Below are 21,301 nucleotides of genomic sequence, written 5' to 3'. Positions count from 1 at the left end.
CCTGGTCAAAAAACAGGGGTCAGTCTCGAGCCCTCTGACATTTTCTCTGCTAAAATATCAATGAGGCCGACGAATAATTTGTATCTGATTCTAAATTCTGAAATTAGAATTGTGAAATGTGTTGGCATTTTTTACGTGATAACACAATTACTGGGCAATCAATCTGACTTGAGGAGCACCGTCGGCGATTCAAATAATGCACGGTGATGATTTTCTCGTCATGAATTTTGTCCTCGCGGTTTATCGACCTGGATTGATAGTCTGATTGAGATTAAAGCGCTTAGACGACGTAGAGTACCAGGAATGGTTGTTCACTGTGAAGCACTTTATCTTGACAACAAATCAGATTGGTCAACTTTTCTTTGTCTAGTTGTGCCAGAATAACAAATAAAAAACAAAATCTTATAATCGTACAATTAAGGTGCCAATTAACGTTTAGAGAAGACATTCAAAACAATATGTCCTATAATCTATGACCAACGACAAAAGCGTAAGACTTAATAATAATTAAACCGCTTGTACAGGATAAGCTCAAGGCGACATTTTTTGGGTTGAACACAGTCTTATCAATATTGTCAACACTATCATGCCATTGTCTGGAGCTCCATTAAATCATGCATGTGGGAGAACCAAATTCTCTGCACTTGATTCTTCGTCCTGAGTTTTAAATAAAGTTCCACCTCAATGCAGATCCCGTGATTGACATGTTTCGGAATGCAGGGACCTTTAGTCCCAAAACCATGGCACTAAATCGCACTGAATGAGTGTCAAATGTTTTTGCATCTGGATTTTTATATATGTATTGCACCACCCTGATTCAATTAGAGATGTCAACGACTAACTTCATAGAAAAGGACAGGGTCTCTGCAACTGATCCAAGACTGTCTAGATTAAAAGTTCGTTTATACAGACACTATTTGATGGACGGAGCATATTTCTCGGACAAGGATCAATCTTTTCATGACAATTAATGTCAAGGTTGCTCTTGTAAGTGCAAGTACATGTGGGGGCACCGGACACTTCACGTACTAGGTGGTACAATATGCAAAACAAGGAGATGGATCCGTGAATAAACATGCTTGGTTGGGCTTGAATCATGACCTTGAAGGTCATCACCGGCAACGCTGCCGAAGTGAGATTGATAACCTCCGATGGTTTTGTACTTGTCACCTTGGCGAAGTGTCTTTTTGTACCATTAGCGAAATCTAATTGAAAGCAATGAGAGCGATCTGCCCGCGTTGAGTCAATGGAAGCTTGTTCCAAGTCAACTCGTCAACTTTTCATAGGTGGGCATGTTGCGTTGGATGAGGGATCTCTTAAAGCAAACAACAATTGGATGAAACAAGTCACCGATGACAAAATTAATGATTACTTCATTCTTGGCATACATATTTTTGACTTCAAATGAGGCAATGGTGAGTTCTCTTTAAATATTAACACATTGTCGTGGGATTTGCATGAACCAAAATAATGCATTGCCAAGATGACTCTGAAGCAAGGCAAGAAAAGTTACACGTTCCCTTTGTCCTTTGATCTCAAAATACTTTGGCTCAATTTGAGTAAATCGTGCATGCAGATGAGGGTTAAAAATGGGGATACAAAGTTCAGACATAACAGTCGCATAAATTTACAATGGCCAGGCCCACCTTTGCTAATGGTCCTTCTTTTAACGCCATGTTCTTCTTTGCCTACGAGGAAATGACATGAAAGACACGAGGGATGAAACTTTATAAGCGATTCCAGTGCTTTGCGCTGGTGATGTTGTCTCAGAAGAAGAGGACGCGGATTTTCACACTTGGCTGAAGACAACAATTAAAATAATTCGAAAGGAAGCAGACAATCGACGTACGTACGTGCATGCCCTGCCCATAGCTCGTGTGTCAGAGGGAGGAGAAATGCCAAGCCCGTCTAAAAACGTCGAGAAACCGATCGACCGAGAGACCATTCGGTTTGAATGACGAGGACACTTTTGGCTCATGAAATTGTCCTCTTTAGATAGACCAATCCAAATTCATCAGTCTTGTTGTGGAGGTTGTGAAGGTGACATCCTCATCTAGCAGATCCTCTTTTAAGTACTAGTGCAGTAGCTACGAAGCATCCATAGTTGCTTTTAACAAGTATCGCCCACCCCATCCCAGTCACCAAATTTGCTTTGTGACCATCATCACTCCAGTTGACCCTCTCTCTTGTCTCCACATCTTAACGTGTCCAACATGTGGCATCTGAAACTCAAGAGCACATGTGGTCTAATGTTGGTTTTTGTGGGTTTCGCTCAATGTGCCACGATCCCAGCCCCGGTCGAGTCCACTCCGCCCAATATTGAGCCCACAAAGGCGGCAGTTCCACCACCCAATGTTAATCCCGTGGAGCTAAGCTCGGATGGAGAGCATTTGGCAGTTGCCACTCCCTTGGCGGGGTTTGAGAAAAAGTTCCGCAAAGTCGGTGAAATGACCTCGAGGCTGAGCGAGAAAGCGCCGGAGTTGGAGCGGTTGGCCAGATTCATCTTCGATCTTGGCGGCACTAACAGCAACGATGGATACACGACCTCGGATGGAACTACCAATTTGTTCAACTTGAACATCGATTCCGCCAGAGTGATTGAGGTACAAAAGAAATTGGGTTTGGGTCCATGCAGTATTTCATTTTTTTGTGAATCCTTTGCAGGGTTTGTTCCGGCCAGATTATGTAGCCATCCACGTGGCTCAGAACGCGTTCAACTTCTTCACTTCGTCGTTGGCTTGGGTCGTGGCCAGTGGTCTGTACGAGACCACCAACTCGGGTCGCGGCCTTTTTGGCTCCAATCCGGATTCCTACTCATCATCCAGCTCCGGATACACCATTCCTAGTTACAAATCCCCCAGCAGCACTGGTGGCAGCAACACTTACAACAGCCCTTCCTCCTCGTACGGGGCTCCTCTTTTGACGTCCAAGAGCTCGTTTTCATCCGGACCCCTTTCATTTTTGTCCAAGACTATCGCCGACTCCGCCCTTTTTAACGCCTTCGCCCCCAACAAACCATCCAAGTCATCTTCCAACTACGATTATGAATCCCGAAAGATCAAGGTGACCGAGGATAATGAGGCCGTGTCAGCCGAGGACCCTATCACGGGCATGAGTGTGGATCAGATCCAGCACTTGTTGGAGGCCGAAGAACAAGGTCAGGCTAACATGTTTAGCAACTTGAGCGAGGAGCAAAAATACAAAATGTATCAACGAGCCAAGAATGCCATGTTGGCGGGTAGCCGCCGGCATGAGGTCAATGGGGAGCCTAGTCTCACTTTCGTGGACCAAACTGGCCCAGCCCAAGAGTCACACCCCCTTCCCGAGGACATGGAACTGGACACTGGTGTTAATCTGGGGAATAATAAACCGGTTGTTCGAAGGAGGAGGAAACTCATTCGTAAGCCATTGGACCAGACTCCTCGGAAAGTGGAGGAGTAACCCTAAAAAGATCTCGCAACCCACGTAGTTTTTAACTCAGCTAGTCACTTTGTCTAGTCGCATGATTTCAACTGCAATGCAGTCACCAAGTCATGAATATTTGGAATAATGTACTAAGTTATGTCCTATGTCTCTTTGTTTAAGAATCGACACGTTGTTTTATTTGAGTTTTGAGAAACATCTGATCACAATTATTTCTTGAAACCCTAATCAGGCAAGCTAGTGCCAAGAATATGGAGCACCATATTGTGTTCCACTTGTGCTTACTTTCCAAAGAAATCGCCACATTTGTTTGGAATTTTTTGTCAATTGAACAATTATTCAACTTACTCATAATTATGTATCATCAGACATTTCATGGTTAATAAATGCATAGCATTTTCTTCTTGGCATTTGCAAGGGGTACATTGTTTTGACCTTTGCCTTATAGTATTTTAGTCCCTCACTGAGATTACTTGGCAATGAGACAAGTTGATGTCTAACCAATTTGGTAACAAAGCCTTTCCCAATCTCAAACAAATCTTGGCATTTTTCCAGCTTTAAAGGAACAACTCAAATTTTATTGCTTATGCAATATTAGTTGGCACTTAAATACAAATTGGAGGAAGTGCTCATGAGTTATGTGGGATTACTTGACCATTTCTCATGGGTTTTAGCTTCAAAGAATGCCTCAGCTATATCTAAACTCAGATGCCCAAAAATCCAAAACCAGTTTTCAAAATCACAAAAGTAAGGTAAATTGCTTCCATAAATTTTAAACAGCTCAAAATTTTGTATGCTATTACTCAAAACGCTCTAAAAATGTATACTTTAATTGTTTAGGGAAGATATTAACAGCACACCTACTTGAACAATTAATGAAGATTGAAGGTAAGCAATGATGTCTCAAGGAAACAGTTTTCATTCCATTTCAACAAGGTCTTAAGGAAAAACTCAAATCTGTAAGAGTTATCTATTGCATATAGTTTCTTCCGAATTCAACAGAATGCACGACTAAGTATACTTTTGATAATTACAAAACATGTCTTAAAGGTTTGCATTTTTTGAGCATGCTACGTGATGTTTCATTCAAGTTACATTAACCATCATACGGTGTGAATAGATTTAAAGGCCAAATAAGCAGAAGCCTGAGGAAAGGGGACAATCCGTCAGGAGTTCCCTAAGATCCCTTTTCCACAAATGTTTTAACATCTTTTCTCGTCCTGTTCAATAGCCTATCATTAAGGCACGAAAAGGTTTCTGACACTTGTTCTGAGCCTGCTCTGTCAGACGCAGTCCCGTCTTCTCTTTTGCCATTGTCTAAAAGCCCAGGAGCAATTCCCACACACGCTTATTATTTCTCGAGGGAAGTGTTCAAAATGTCCTGTGCATAAAGTGGAAACGATTTCAACCGTCAAAATATGGGAGCTCTAGGAACCGTGCTTTTGCTTCTGTGCCACCTTGCGGCCATTTTCGGCTTACAAACCCACGTGAAGAACAGCTATCATGGCACTTGGGGACCCAATTCGATCAAAAGAGCGTCCACAGAACCGATCAAGAGTGACATTCCAGAATACTGGAAAACAATGGATTATAGCAAGATAATGGCCAGAGAGGCAACTGTCGACTCTACTCGTTCAGCTGCCGGACCTGAAACGGTTCCAGGTAATTAGGTTCTACGTTAGGGTGTTGGGCAAAATAACAGATGTCTGCCAGCGACAAAATTCAACATCATGTGAGGTTTGAAAACTCTTTTATGTGCCATAACAGGCCAACAATAGTGAAAGGAGAGCTAATCGTCAAAGAAAAAGGAAAGGAAGAAGCCCTGCAAAAGCCTGAATTGTTTGCAAATTTGATACCAAACGATCAAATTGATATATCATGCCCACCTTTGGAAAATTTACCAAAATCAAAAGTAGACGCTTTCAGGCCCAATTAAGTGTTGATAAGTTCCTTTATGGCAACATCTTTCCCTGGAAACCGAACATTTGCCCATATTGCTTTTGTTGTGACTAAATGTGAAGGCGCTTTCATTGCGCACAGAAGTTCTAGGGATTTGATTTAAGTTGAGACTTGCATAGAAGTTTTAATATTTTCAAAAAGTACACTTTTTTATCAATCCATTAATTTGCTGTAGCCAAGCAATGTTGCCCCAATGAAAAGCCAGCGGAGTTGGGTATCTACCACATTGTGTATTTTTGTGCAACACCTCTGCCTAAGAGATTTTACAAGCATTTGAAGCTGTACTTCCCCGCATAGAAGAAAATTAAAGGCTGAAAACGTAAACAAAGCAACCTTTAAAATTATTGATTACATTCTCACTTCTCATGGACATTTTGGTCGTATGAAAAAGGTATTTCGTGCACAGCACACTTTTAAACACTCCCTCTGTTTTTTTCCCTTTTTTTGCGGACATCCTTACCGCTGCTGGGATTTCAAGACGAGAACTTTATTCAGTTTACTTAACTTTTTTTATCTTTTATTTGATCGACCAACAAATTAGAGTTAGCTGATCTGGCTAAACCTTGAATGTAAGGTTGATCGGAAATTCCAGTTAAAAACTTGTCCCAGTCTGACTTAAATCCTGCTACTGAATCAACGCATACATACGCCCTACGAATATTTGAGGGCAGCAAATTGCACAATGAAGGAGACCGAAAAAGAAGAGAGTTGGACTTCGTTGTTCAAACTAGCCTGGATTCTCGAGGGCTTGAAGGTGCTCTCAAAACGTACATTAAGCCTCTACGGTCACTAGAATTGATCCTAAATCCTAGGTTGGGACAAAGCTCATGAATGCTTTTGAAAACGTACAATATCAGATACCTTTCGCACCTTCTCCGAATACTGTACTGTCCCAACCTTTCTAACCTCTCCCAATACGAGAGCTCTCTCATATCTTCAATGTTCCTAGTAAAACATCTTTGGGCCTGCTCGAGCTTTTGCAAACCTGCTGAACTAATTGGAGCTCAAATGGGAGAGGCATATTCAAGATACGGCTGAACAATCGACTTGTACAGAGTTAGCATCGTGACACTATCTCTGGACTTAAACGTGCGATATATCCAACCACATGTTTGAAAAGCCTTACCAACTTTCAACTGGATATGCTCATCGAACTTTCCATTATCTTGGAGGACTACACCTAAATCCTTCATGGATGAGACCTGCTCAATGTCCTTACTTTGATCATCTAATAGTGGAGTGTCTAATGGCGTCGACCCAAAGGTCATTGAGCGGAATCTTATTCCATTCAGTGCCATGTTACTAGCAGCAACCCAAGAGCAGATTTGGTCTGGGACCTCTACTAGATAACCGGATTTCTGACCATTCCTACCAACTACATATTTTGTATCATCAGCATAGGAAGAGATACTGACATTACTACTACCAAGCTTCTGAAGCGGAGCAATGAAGATGATGAAAAAGGAGAGGACCCAAAATGGAGCCGTGAGGAACACCCGACTTGACATCATGTATGTCACTAAGGGATCCCTCAACCTTAACTAATTGCTTCCTACCACAAATGAAACTTCTTAGCCAATTGAGAACCTTGCCTTGGATCCCAATCTCATGGAGTCTGTTAGCTAAAAAGTCATGATGTACCTTGTCAAAGGCCTTGGCAAAGTCGAGAGAAACTACATCGACTGATTCATGGCTCTCTAGTCCTTCAATAACCTGCTCTATATGTTCAATCAGTTGGGTATGTGTTGGAACCCATGCTGGCTACGAGGAAGGACTTCATTGACCTCAAGAAATTCAACAAGTTTGGACTTCATGATCTTCTCAAACACCTTCGCAATATTCGAAGTTAGAGAAATCGGCCTATAATTACCGGGGAGCGACTTATCTCCCCCTTTGAAAATTGGAACAACATGAGCTACCTTCAGAAAAGAGGGGAACTTGCCCTGGTCCAAGATGCAACGCATCAAATACGAGAAAACAGGAGCAAGAACCTGTGAGCATCTCATCAGAAACTGAGATGTCACCCCATCAGGGCCAGGGGAGCTCGAGAGTCTCAAGTTCCTGATGGCCTCTAAAGCATCTTGATCTGTGACTACGAGATCATCGAAATGCTCAACTTGACAAGCCTTGCCAATCTCAACAAACTCATCAACAGAGCAATGGGCTGTTGCTCCTAAACTCTTTGGAGTTGAAAACACACTAGAAAACTGATCTCCAACTATGTTGGTCATTGACTCTACATTGTCTATGGCTTCAGCATCGACCTCAAAGGGCCCTCCAGGGGGTTTCATACTTCTCTTAGAGTTTGCATGAGAGAAAAATGCCTCCGGATTCGACCTCACCTCCTGAACTACTATACTTTCCTTTTTCAACTGATCTGTCTCAATGGAGGCCTTAATTCCACCTTGAATCAAATCCGACTTTCTTTGAAGGCTAGCCACAACTACTGGATTCAAATTGCTCTGGAGCCTTTTTGCTAGTTTGCAACTCTTTTTGAACATAGTCTTCCTATGCTTTGGGATTTTAGATTGCGCCCCGCTCAGTATTTAGTATCTTAACCCGACTGCTTTTACTAGTGAATGGAAGTATGAGGACTGCGGTTTTTTGGTGGTGACTTGGTCTAGTGGGAAGTCAGATTTGGGCAAATATTTCGACCAACAAAATTCTATGGACTATCCAGATCCGTCAACTCTGACTCGTTGGTAGATCGAACATTACGTAAATGTCATGAAAAATGGGAATTACCTCTTTTGTGGCGTATTTCATAGTCGGGCTTGATTAAGCCATATTAGGTATGCCAATGAGAATTTGGCGCATGGCGCGTCCGTCATGGCCAAGGCGTTAGGCTCCATCTCAAATTTGGCTTTGACATCGTCTTGAGTAACAATCTCTGTCATCTTGTCCTCACTCCAGGAAACACGAATGATGTTTGCATGACCAAGGGTTGCGTCCAGTCGGCTGCAATCCTCCTGTCCAACATGGATGAGTCAGTCAAGCCATGTGATGACTTCTACCATTTCATGTGCGGAAATTACATCAAGAATACCGTCATTCCACAAAGCAGCCACTCAATGTCTTATTTCGAATCCGAGAAGCAAAAGGTACACCACCAGATCCACAGCCTCCTGATCATGCCGGTTGAATCGCCCTCCAAATCTGACAAAGACGTCCGCAACTTCTTCCACAGTACGAAATAGCCATGAATGCCATTTATTTTAAAGACGGTATTTGGTGAGGAAAACTCATTGGTTCCGATTGAATGTTTAAGGTTGCATGGATGAGGCTGCTCAAGAACAGCGGGGTCTGGAACCGGTCATCGAGATGCTCGTTCATTTGGACTTGGCGATTCCTATGATGAATGCGGCTCCGAGCAAGGACTCGCTGAACATTAATCATGTTTTGAAGTAAGTGAGATTTGGATAGCCTTTGAACATATTTACGCACTAGTATTTTACAACTTTTGGTAATTGCTCAGCTAAGTCATAATCTATCATGAAGGACATTTGAGAAGGGTCGGATGTTAGGCATGACTCAAGCGTAACAATTTGATCTGAGCAGCATAAAAAAATGTCATTGGACTTGGATCTTCATAAAAGAACCTCTGGGTTTAAAGTTCCAAAAGTCACGTGCTAAATAAAGAATTGACGACTTGTCATTAAAGGTCGAAAAAAAAATGTTTTTTTTTGTTGAGAGTACATTCCTGATGGTGGACAAAACTGGTTTCCCTGAACAGTGGTAGCGGTTTATCACAATAATCCAAGTTCTACGAGTACTTACTATTAGCATTCAAACCTCTGGAATTGCTTCTCGACGTCAAAACCAGTTAAATCTTCAACTACTACTTATCATCATTATAATCCTTTCACTCACAATCTCTTTTGATTAGCATCAATTTTATCTTTAATATTTCAAAATGACTGAAATCATTTTCAACACTTTGCCACTTTGCTTTATCAACTGAGCTCTGGTCTCCAAGAAGGCCATGATAGCATTTTTCTGATGGTGGCATTGTCCCGCCATCTAAGAGTCAAGCTTTGAGTTGCAGAAAGTGGCGGGTTAAATCCAAAGAGGAAGGAAGCCAAAGAAAAATGCATGACGTCTGTTCTCCCATTTTTATCCAGGCTAGCTCCCTCTGGGGACCCTCATTAAATGCATGAATGGCAAATTCCAAAGGTCTTATACTTAAACAAGTGAAAGCATATGTTAGGTTAACTAGTGCGCTGTATTAGGTGAGTATGACAATGAGGTCAGCGCGCCATATCGGTTGGATTTTGTTTGAACCTTCAATTCTGTTCCTAAAACAATGAGTTCAAATGCTTCCTACTTCCAAACCAAACACATCTTTGTAAATGTTTGCGCCTTAAGCGTTACTTAATATAACTGCAATCACAGCAACACCAGATTCAAATTATGTGTTTTACAATAGAAAATGTATAAAGTGGCTAATTAAGTGGTACCTTACCCGTTCAAAGTTTGTTAAAGGGTGCCTGAAGGGTAGCTGATGGCGTATATAACTCGTAGAAACATAAATTTTTATTTAAAGGTGTTTGATTTGGAACTGGGATGCATTTGAACTCGTTGTTTTGGAACAGAATTTAAGGTTCAACGTTCAACCGCTACGGTGCGCTGACCTCACTGTCGTACTCTTCTAATACAGGGCACTAAGCTCAACTGTTCCTTGATCACACTGAAAGGAATTAAATGCCAAACTCGCTCAAAACGATGCCAAATTTGGAATTTTAACCGAGCCACTTTTCAAGAAACCGGCCCTTTGAACTGGAGATGGTGATAGCTTTGGAAACTGATAAGGCAAACTTGAAAAAGGTCTATTACTTACTTATGTCTTTACCGTGTGGCGACTTTAACTAACCACTTACACGCGTTTTCCTACTTTTGTTGTTTGCTATCCAGTTTCATTAAATAGTTATCCTTTTCCCTGAAATATAATGCGTCTGCTACTATCTCGACTCGTTTGCACAACGGGGTACTTATGGCACTTAAAAATGCAGCCTTTTTCACATATTAACCATTACATGATTTTTGTCACTGTATTGAAACCTTCTTATAGTCATGAACAACTGGAATATGGACCGGGACGCTTGGTTTGGGAATTAGCTTTTCGCGATTGAGTTAACGCATTATGTTCTTCTTCAAATGAGAATGATCCTGATCGCAGGCTACAACAATTACTCATTTCAATTTTCAGCTTGATCGAGCGACTGGATCAAAAGTTATGCAGTCTCAAAAGGCACTACAAAGAGCTCTTCAATGAATGAACGAACTAGCCCTCTTGTGGTAATTGATTACCAGAAGAGGGCTAAGTCATTCATTCTGTGCTCTGTTATGTACTGCACTTTGAGAGGGCATAACTTTGGACCCAGTCGTTTGATTGAGCTGACATTTGAAATACGCCATCGCAGGGATTTGGGGCTAGCCTTATTTGAAGAAGAATTTAATTCATTGACTCGAATTGGAGTTGCTAATTTTCAACCTTACCATCCCCGTCCATATTACAGCGGTTCATGCTATAGTTAACGCAACAAAGAAAGTAAAATATATGGTCGTTTTTAATGAAAGACAAAATCCTCCAATCCAGGTCCCCGTCCTGATAAATCCGTCAGCTTTGTTAGAAAGAAGGGAGGCTGATTATTATTGTTCTTGTGGTTTGCACAAAAATAGGGCGGTAGTAATTGCAAGCATAATAGTAAAAGCGACAATTTCTCATTCGATGGAGGTTTTCAAGCAGTATTCTCACTTCTTTATAGACAATTGTTATTCAATTTGATGGCAGATACATCACTCTTTGGATTAGATGTTGCCCAGGATATGAAGGATGCCAAGAACAAGCAAATATTGAGCATCTATCCGCCAAAATTCGATTTGCCGGGATATATATTGGTCAACAATTCCAAGCAGAGCGCAGCAGTTCGTTCGTTTTACAGAGATTACCTTTTGCAGGTGAGTCAGTTTTTAAGTAAAACTTATTTTTCCAATTTTGTTTTATACAACTGATGTGTTGAAGCATTTGATTTCATCAATTCAAACAATAATTGCTTGAAAATGGACTAAGAGAGCCAGGATGAGCATAAAACAGATACGGGCAATTGCTCCTTAACAGCTCTGTGCCAATTACTTTCGAAATATTAATTATAGATATGATAACCCAATTATTAAGGCCATTGTTTTTAGACGCATATTTTTGCTCTTGTACACATTTCGAGTAATTTACGACCATTTTACCAATCCCGTTTTGAAATAGCGTTGGCATTTTTTTGTAATTGAATTTGTCAATTTCTGTTGGGTTTGCTGTTGCTTTCAGGCTGGCATTGCTGGTGGTTTAACTATCTTCATCTTTACTCAGGAATTTTTTTATATCTGGACATTTCGCGAGCTCTTAGCAAAATGGGAAATTATTTCATAATTACTTGATGGAAAGAAAAACTCTGCTTCAATTTTGTCAGAAACTGACTAGCCAAAAATCACTCTACAAATTTAATTTTGTATCACTGGCTTACCAAAGACTCTGAAAAACAATTTAACCCAAAAGTGTGAAGACATTTATTTATTCAGAACAAAGTATACAAACGAGCAAAAAGTTGTTTCGAATAATAGCTTTTATATGTATTTTTGGCCTCAAAATGGCCAAATAGTTTAAAACTTGATCTGACCAAAAATATCTGTTTTTCCGACCCCTAGTCATGTGATATGAATTTGGTTGGTTTTCATTTTTCAATTATATGCCAGTGGCTTTCCTTGCGGAGAATCTGAGCCCTGTTTGAATCACTTTGACCTAATGTGACAAGCCCTCTACTTTGACCTTTTGTACATGAGTAAGGATGTGCAAAAAGTGCAAATAAATGTGCCCAATTATCCAAATAAGTGCATTAGAAATTGCCAATAATGTAAAAAATACGCAAAAAAACCGTTCAAAATGCAAATGCTTGTTAAAATCACAACGGGTGCAAAGAACCAAGGGCCGGCACACAGGCCCAAGAAAGGAGCAAAGCAAGAGAATCTTCTTTTGTTTGTTGTAAGACCACACACCAGGCGCATCCAACTTCTTGATGAGTTCCATGGGGAAGAAGAATGTCGATAACTGAATACAGTGGAACCCGTTTATATCGTAAATTCGCTTACATCGTCGTTTTTTTTTTCAAAATCCCGATTCATTTTCACAGTTTTTTATATTAATTGACTCCGCCTAGAACAACAATTCTTTCAAGCAACCTATTTTTGCCAAAAAATATCCTTCGTTTCTAATAACACAGCACACCTGAACCAGCTTGTTGCCGGAAATTTCGAAAAATGCTAACTTTTATTATCAATTTGATACACCCTGCTTGTTCATTTGGCTGCCACCCAAGCCGAATTCAACTTTTCGAGTCTGAATGTGCCTTCACATCCTTCCCTGATAGTTTCCTCGGAAATTAAAAGAAAGTTTCAAAAATAGGAGCTTCTTTTGAGTTATTTATCATTTAAACACTCCTATTTATAAGCGTATTCAATGTCCTTATGCACTTAATGGAGAAGCTCCTGAAATATCGTCAATCCGGATGTATCGTCAATTTGGCTTGGTCCCAAGGACGGCGATATAAACGAGTTCCATTGTATAAGGATCCACTGACTATGGTAGCCGACTCAAAAAGATGATTTCTTTTACTTTTGGACCAACTCTGGTCTCCAACTAGCTCTGTTATTGGTGGTTTGGTTTTGTATGGACACCGCCAGAATGTAGTGTGCCACTTGACTTGTTTTGTGACCAGCTTTTTGTCTTGAAAGGGGTCATAAAGACATTTTGAATTTATCTTGGGTCCAAAATTGAGTGCAGTGCAAATAAAAGTGCAGATAAGGTGAAACACGTCAAATATGCATAAAACTGACAAATGGCGGCAATTCATTCAAAAAATGCATCTTTTGCACACACCTTCAAACATGAGTATTCTCATCTTTAAGTGACCATTTTCGACCCATTCATTGATCCTTTCAAATCTGTATTGCACCAATCATCCTTAAGATCGCCAAGCAATATCGGAACCATCTTGCCTTGACCCGATATCAAGGCACAGCGGATATGGAACTAGAGATTGCGATCAAACGAATCGTCGACATTCAAGAGGCTCTGATCAAGATCATGACATCTAAACCAACATTACTGGATCAATTGAAAGAGGTCACTTTCCAGGAATTTAAAGCCGCTTTGAAACCCCAGGTATGGTTCATTCTTCTTGCACATATTGATTATCTCCATCATTGATCCCCAATGCTGCTCATTTATTTGCCTAGGCTGACGAGGGGTTAGATATTGCGGGAGTGATTGAACACGTGGTCAAGAACTTGACCGGCGTGGTTCTGACTCCTTCCACCAAAGTGAATGTTCCGGATTGGAAATACTTTCAGCGGCTTTCGTCAGTAATAGCTCAGGTGTCCTACACCGACATGGTAAACTTGCTTGTGTTCCAAAAGATGGTCGAATTCGCACCCTACACCACAAGGAGTATGTATCAACTCAGGAACATATTTTATGGGAGCATTACTGGTCTCGAGGTCCCGCCTCCCAGGTGAATTGATATGAAGATATGTAGTACATGTCAAAAGTAGTATACGTCAGTGTGGTTCAATTTGAAGATGGGACACATGCGTGCAGACCACGGTATCATATTTTGGTGCCAAAGTCTCTCAAATGCTGATCAAGAATGAGCACGGCGCAGAAATCAAAAACTTGACCTTGTCCATGGTTGCAAATTTGAAGGAGGCATTCAAGGAGCTCATCAATGAAGCGAAATGGATGGATGCAGGTAAGGGTCAACAAATTTTGTCGCTACAGAATTGATACTTTAAATCATTAGTATTATATTAAACTACTGTTGAGATATTTTCAACCGTAAGACTAATAGGGCCAAGTCAGGTAAACGCGTTCATGGACAACTGACGTTACTCTATGGAGTAAAATCAAAGACAACATGCCCAGCCAAACCTCACTGTGCATGCATTGGATTTTGACATTTTTTTCCATTTTACATGCTTGTCTAGGCAATTAGCATTGTGGTATTTAGCCAATTTGATAGTGCGTTCACTGATTAACACCAAACATGCTCATTTAGTAGGGTTTTGTAACACAACTCGCTCAAAATCACTCGATTATTAAAAATTTAATGGGCAAACGGTGCGAGTTGACTGTGATGTTTGTCTTAGTTCTCTCTCCCCAAAATGCCCAAAATCAGGGTGCCGGACCACATTTTTCCTTGAATTTCCTTTGCTTGACATCCCCAATAGTTATTGAACGTAGTGTCCAAAGTAGTATAATTTCTCAACAAATGCTAGATTGGCTACTTTCACAACGGAAATCCCAATTACGCTAGATTTCATGCACCAAAATTTAAATGTTCAAAACCAACCCATTTGATTATACCCAGGTCCGTAAAAAAGTCGGTAAATTAGCAAACAATTGTTGTATGCTCCTGCTCAACAAATATTCACATCCATATTAGGGAATTGGACTTTGCATGTAGAATGATCCTTGAATTGCAAAAAGAAATGTCAGCCCATCATTGTTTCCATTCTGCAAGCACCTAATGCTCTCCACTGGGTATTTCAAAGACTTAAGTGAAGAAGGCAGAATTGGCTCCCAAAGTCTTCGAATCGCAAAATCATCTCATTCAACCAAAATTGCCTTATCATAACGTTAGATATTTCTCAAATAGCAAGCTTATTTTTCCAGCTTTGGTGCACTAATATTTTTGATCATGCCAAGTTGATCAATTGATTGAAATACGGTTGGAATCTTGAAGCCTGGTTGCATTTAGGCATTCTTTAGCCCACAGCGTGACAGATGAAGTTTGGTAGGCATAAAACAGTAAATAGAAACGATCATCAGGACTAAGATGTCGTTTTCCAATGAGTTAGCAGTCCCTGCCTTATATTGTTCACATAATGCCATTTTGTGTTAGGTGTTGCAACACCTTGTTTAAGTGTTGCGGACATGCGTCTTCGTCTGAACGTCTTGGGGATTGGAGTCAAGCCAAGTTCGAGGTCATCAGCAACCCAAGAGTAGATTTAATATAGGCCTTTTACCAGACAACCCGAATCTGGACCATTCTTGCCACAAACAAATTTTGTATCATCAGCATAAAAAGAGACACTGACACTACAACTAAGCTAAGCTACTGAAGTGGAGCGATGAAGGTGATAAAAGGAAGGGAACCTGACATGGATCCTTGTGGGACACCCGATTTGACATCATGTACATCCCTCAGATATCTCTCGGCTTAAACTAGCTCATTCTTAACATGAATGAAACTCATTAGTCAATCAAAAGTCTTGCCTTGGATGCTTATGTCGTGGAACGTGTTGATTGCACTTCCGTTTTTGCTCCATTCATGCGCTTTAGTGATTAAAACTCAATGTTATTACGTAACTGCCATGATTCTGTTGTAGAGACAAGTGCCAAGGCTCAAGAAAAGTTGAGCTCAATGGACACATTGGTGGTCTTCTTGGACTCGATTCAAGGGAAGGTCATTGAACACGTTTACGAAGGGATGCCACCAATGAAAGCCGGTACCTTGCTGGCCAACACTGTGAACTTGCAAATCTTTTGGACTCGAAAGGCCCTCTCAACATTGAAGGAGAAACCCACGTTTGAAAATACCGACGATAAATCCTTTGATACTGGCTTGGTAAGAAATGCCAAATCTTAAAGATTGACGACATCCTTGCAATAATGAACCTGGGCTTTAAAGTCGCCCATAATTCTCATTTCTCCATTTTAGGTGAATGCCATGTACGTGCCAAATTTCAACGCCATTTGGATCCCGTTGGGCATTCTTCACTCACCAATGTTCCAAAAGGATCGCTTGAGTGCCTCTAACTTTGGCGCTTTAGGAATGGTCTTGGGCCATGAAATGACCCATGGCTTTGACAACATGGGTTCACTCTTCGACAAATCCGGCAACTGGAAGGTATGGGAAAATATCGCTTGCGCCCATGGTAGCCTATGCATATGTTTTAGTACTGCTGGTGCGAGTTTTTGGCTTTGGTTTCCTGCGCAATTACACCCTTTATTTTGATTTACATACAATGAGCTAGTGCATGCTAGTGTAGCCGCAGGAGGCATTTCGAATAAAGCAAGAATCTTTTCCCCAGGCGACGTGAGTTCACACACCGGTCCCGAAGGTTAAACCAAAAAATAGTTAAAAGACGTGATACGATGATTAGCCTAGTGTTCTACCATGAGAGAGGTCCCCGGTTGGAAACTCCTCCTGGCCGTTCTCAAGGCAGCTTTGAGAACCTAACCACGCCCAAAGACTGAGGACCAAGCGGATGGGAACATTAAACTGCCAATTATTACATTTGGGAAACGAATGATGAGATTACCTGATCATCCCAAATCAAGGAAAAGGGAAAGTTACGCAGACACCTTTGCGCAGCAAAATATATTTCTTTTTGTCATGAATACCTGGAATTAAAAATTGAGCCCAATGTAAAACTTAAACCATTACAGGGGCCATTACTTCCAACGTTAGAAAACCCAAACGAAATGGGGAAGAGGCACGGTAGATTGCTAAGTAAATTAGTGGTGACATGACATGAACAAAATTTCTTTCCGGACATTGTGTGACCCTGATCACTAATCTTATAGAAGAATTTGATAGAGTTTGCCAAAAGATAACTCAAACGTAATATAGTTGAATAAAAAAAAAGAATCTGCCCAGTCGGCCCCATACTTGGTTGAGGCTCACTCACAAAGCGCCTTCTGAAGTGCAAAACGTAAATCATATATTTCTTGTAGCGTAAGTACGACCTGAAAATGAATCGAAGCCTATCAATCTTAAGCTGGATTCTTCGATGATCAGCTTACCCTTCTCGTCTCACCATTGAGACGACTGCCACAGTGGTTCAAAAGCCTTTTTGAAGTCTATCAGAAGTATCCAAATAAATCTTGGTAGCTATTGCCCATGTGAGCGTTAAATTTGAGCCATAATTCAATAAATAAATAAGGTCAAAATTACTTATGTTTTTTTTCGAGGCAGAAGACTGTTAAGATGGATTTGCGTATTTCTCTCAATACTTGACAAGGGATTTTGAAAAGAATCCAGCTTTAATCTTTCCATAGTGCAGTACTTGCAAGGCGAAGACGCATTATGCCTCGATGAGTAAGAGCGGATTTATACTAGGATGGAAAACCAAGATTGAATCCGGTTTGAGGCGACTCCAGTCTTTCACTGTACTGACGTCGAACAAAAAGACTCATATTGGGAAAAACTCGGCCCAACACTAGTCCTACTTCTATCCTCAAACTGGATTCAATCTTGGCTTTCCATCCTAGTGTAAAACCGCCCTAAATTTACGTTCTTTGACTAGATACCTTATTAAGCTGCCACTTCAAGATAACGAAACCGCACAACATCGATCTAGCACACTTCCTAAAGTCTGAAGTGGACCCGCTGGAAAATGGTCATTATATCAAAGAGTTTCCAACAAGTCCTTCAATAACTTTTTTGTTGGCTTCTTTTCAAATGACCTTGCCAAGCTTTAAATAATCGAATCAGAACAAGCTGTCAATTTCCATTGACATTGTGCTCTTTATAAAAGCCATAATTAGCTTGTACCGTATGTAGAACAGCCCTTCTTAGCTTGTCCGTCAGTGTCTTCATTTCATCAAGCCATTCTCCAACCAACTTTTGGCACATTCTTGGGTACGGTTTTGAGCAATTTCACGGTCCATGGAGACCTATTTCTACGTATGGATGATACTTAGCAGACACGAATTATAATGATTTCAGAATTGGTGGTCTGAGGCAACGGCCAAACGTTTCAAAGAACGCCAACAATGCTTTGTGGATCAGTATTCCAAGTACAAGCTTGACTTCCTCAAAAAGATCCCCGGGTACACAGGGCCCACCCATGTGAATGGTCTGATCACCCTGGGCGAGAATATTGCAGGTTAATAGATCTTCACAACCCCGCAAGATCAGACTTTCACTCGGATCCGATCTTCCTCTCACAGATAATGGCGGTTTGAGGGAAGCTTGGCGGGCTTACAACAATTACTTGGCCAGCAAAGGTAACTCTGAGGCCTCCTTGCCCGGTCTGAGCAAGTTTAACCACAAGCAAATCTTCTTCATGAGCTACGCCACGATGTGGTGTGATGTGGAGGATGTGCAATCCGTCATAGGTCGGCTGCAAGATTCGCATCCGCTCAATTGGGTCCGAGTTACAGCCACCTTGAGGAATATGGAGGAATTTGCACAAACTTTTGGCTGTCAAAAGACCGACCCAATGGTGGCGGAAAAGCCGTGCCGGATCTGGTGATTCTATCGAAACATATTGCTTTTCTCTCTCCAAGCAATATTCGACCCTGAAATATTTTCGTCCTTCAAACAAGTTACTATTTGTCTCTGTGATACGTACTACCCGATTCAATCTAAGATCGTCAACAATAAATTCGCCCGCTTGTTGCCATTGAAACGCTCAATATTTTGACGGATTGAATGCATGTGGTAAATAGTAGCGGCGATAAACCATGGATAGCTGTAAATAGGCGTGAGGTGTGTACTATATGTCCAATGGGTGGAGTGGGCTAGGAGTTCCACCACGAAATGAGACCCAAACCCGGTTCATTGACCGAGGCATGGAGCAGGTAAGGAATACGTTTCACCTCGGCCAGGTCAGCATTGGACCCGCTGGTTGGTGGTTCTTTGGGGGCAGCTTCCGGGGCGGTGGGGGACGTGTCCACAAAGACTTCGGAGGTCACGCGGAATCGGATCTCTTCGCCGGGATCCATGAACATGTCATGATGACCTTCGTCCGTGGGGTATTCCCACACCCACACCTGCAATCAAATCAATAGGGTAGGATGAAAGAACGCCTGGTTCCGGAATCTTGGACGGCCGACAGGCCGGACTGAGCCCTCATGATGTGGGTAGGTTCCCTTAAGATTGCTAGGTACAAGAGGCGTAATCCAATACTAAAAATGGGCGTGACTGATGGCAATTGGACGCCCCGTTCAGATTCAGGCGAATTCAACCGGGCTCAAACCCCGATGACTTGCTGTTTGATCATTAGGAGCCTCCAACCAAAAACATTATTCGTATGTCGAGCAGACATTTGAGAGGGTGGTCCTAAGCGGTTTACTTGCCAATGCCTGGCATCACCTTTTGGGTGACACATCGGAACCGTCAAACTTCTAGCACTGCTACTCGACGTGAAAGCAACCTTTTTGATCGGTATCTAATCATCAGGTATGTCTAGAACTGCGAGTTTGAGGCAATCTCCACGCCCCCTAGCCCGCAATGTGACAGTCTGGAGTGGTCCTGTGACTCTAGATGACGGATTGACATTGGGTCTGGACGAGTGCGAGCACGCCTTGAGCACGCCTTGAGCACGCCTTGAGCACGCCTTGAGCACGCCTTGAGCACGCCTTCACGCGTCTTACTTGTTCGGTCTCGTCGAATCGCTTGGGGTGTTGCAATGCTTCGGGTTTGATGAGGATGTCATCGAAGAATCCGAGCGAGACGAGGACGCCTTCGCGGGTGCAACTCTTGATCTTGCCCACGGCAATCTCCTCGACAAAAGGGCGGAACACGATGACGCGGAACGTGACGCGCGTGTGCGACGCACCTTCCCAGTCCATGGGCAACAAGTACGAGTCGCCCACGCACAAGAGGTCGTACACCGAGAGCACGAGACCCACATTGTGCATGACTTTGTTGGCCAATTGGACATTCAAGGCATCGGTCAAGGCCTGAAAAGGAACCCAGAACATGATGATAATCACCCATCGGCTCAGAGCAGAGCCAGGCCAATCCATCTCCGGATCAAGGCACTCCAGGCACCAAGCTAACGGTCAGACCTCGGGCAGTGGGCGTTTCCATTGGGACGGGCTCAGGCGAACCAAAGAGCTGAGCCGACTTAACAAAAACATGACGATGATGATGATGATGAGGGAGGGAGGCTCACGTCTATCCAGCCTGTCACTTCTCAACGGGATTCGATTTAATGAACCATTCAAGGATTACGAGTCACCGGCCATGTGCTCAGACAGAGCATGGCTCAGACCAAGGCTCATGCCCACTTTCCGGCATGACTCCTTCGCCCTCCAGCCAGGAGAAGTAAGGGAAGTAAGGGAAGTAGGGGAGGTAGGCAATAATAGGCATGCGTGTGCTCGTTTGCTCGTTGGTTGGTTAGCTGTTTATGTTTGTTTATCTGTGGAGATAGCTCGTCCAACTCATTTTCTTGGGTAATTGAGACCCTAGGTTTCGTTATTCATGAACGGGATATTGCCTTGCGGAATAGATGAATAGATTTCAGAGAACAGAATTTGAGATCAGCATGGCCAACTATCTAAGGGACTATTGATTGCGAGTTCGAGGCACAAGATTAGATGAATTCAACTGCAGGGTTCATCAGCTGGTCATAATCAGTGTAACTAGCGTTATGCATAAGATCTAAATTTTTGTGATTGGTATCTGAGCTTTTTCTAATCAGTCTGAATCCCAATTTTTCTAATTTTCCCAAATTGCTGGGGTGTATTTCAAGGATTTGTGTCGTTGCTGCTCTTGGTATGGACTCGTCCAATGCCCATGAGTATGTTCTGAGTCTACAATATATATCCTTCAATCAGATGTACATTGTCCATTCTCCAATAACCGTCTTCTAACCTAGCTTTTGCCTTACTGAATGGACATGGCATAACTGCCAAACTCATTTTTCTGTTTTTCCTAATCAGAGATTGAATTGGTATACTATAACCTTTTCCGTGTTCAAACCTTACCAAAATATATGATTCCAAATGCTTTTGAACCTGTAAGGCATTGTCATACATGGGTATCACTTTATTTTCATTTGATGAAAGTGTTGAAATGTACAAGTTTCTACAAAAGGAACCTTTTGATCTTTTATGTTGATGTATATGTGGTTTGCA

General features: G+C 41.9%; 3 protein-coding genes across 4 annotated transcripts; 2 read left to right on the top strand and 1 right to left on the bottom strand.

Annotated features, from left to right (window-relative positions):
• Nucleotides 1–1,980: 1,980 nt before the first annotated feature.
• Nucleotides 1,981–3,819, top strand: LOC131891096 (uncharacterized). The gene is made up of 2 exons (XM_059240600.1): nucleotides 1,981–2,603; nucleotides 2,665–3,819. Exons 1-2 carry the CDS (start codon nucleotides 2,214–2,216, stop codon nucleotides 3,439–3,441), a joined length of 1,167 nt encoding a protein of 388 aa, XP_059096583.1. The 5' UTR covers nucleotides 1,981–2,213; the 3' UTR covers nucleotides 3,442–3,819.
• Nucleotides 3,820–4,655: 836 nt separating this feature from the next.
• Nucleotides 4,656–18,840, top strand: LOC131891093 (neprilysin-like). 2 transcript variants are annotated; one of them, XM_059240597.1, is made up of 11 exons: nucleotides 4,656–5,085; nucleotides 8,296–8,568; nucleotides 8,651–8,786; nucleotides 11,148–11,340; nucleotides 13,397–13,591; nucleotides 13,666–13,940; nucleotides 14,008–14,177; nucleotides 15,817–16,055; nucleotides 16,149–16,337; nucleotides 18,162–18,321; nucleotides 18,386–18,840. In XM_059240597.1, exons 1-11 carry the CDS (start codon nucleotides 4,842–4,844, stop codon nucleotides 18,688–18,690), a joined length of 2,379 nt encoding a protein of 792 aa, XP_059096580.1. In that variant the 5' UTR covers nucleotides 4,656–4,841; the 3' UTR covers nucleotides 18,691–18,840. The 2 variants fall into 2 exon arrangements, with proteins under 2 accessions (XP_059096580.1, XP_059096581.1); XM_059240598.1 differs by lacking the exons at nucleotides 18,162–18,321; nucleotides 18,386–18,840 and adding an exon at nucleotides 16,522–17,182.
• Nucleotides 18,832–21,060, bottom strand: LOC131891099 (DNA-directed RNA polymerase III subunit RPC8-like). The gene is made up of 3 exons (XM_059240603.1): nucleotides 20,231–21,060; nucleotides 19,814–20,122; nucleotides 18,832–19,210 (listed from the first exon to the last, which is right to left on the bottom strand). Exons 1-3 carry the CDS (start codon nucleotides 20,300–20,302, stop codon nucleotides 18,959–18,961), a joined length of 633 nt encoding a protein of 210 aa, XP_059096586.1. The 5' UTR covers nucleotides 20,303–21,060; the 3' UTR covers nucleotides 18,832–18,958.
• Between the last annotated feature and the right edge of the window lie 241 nt (nucleotides 21,061–21,301).

This window comes from Tigriopus californicus, chromosome 11 (assembly GCF_007210705.1).
Source record: "Tigriopus californicus strain San Diego chromosome 11, Tcal_SD_v2.1, whole genome shotgun sequence".
Lineage (NCBI taxonomy): Eukaryota > Metazoa > Arthropoda > Copepoda > Harpacticoida > Harpacticidae > Tigriopus > Tigriopus californicus.
This window is presented reverse-complemented; position numbering and strand designations above follow the sequence as displayed.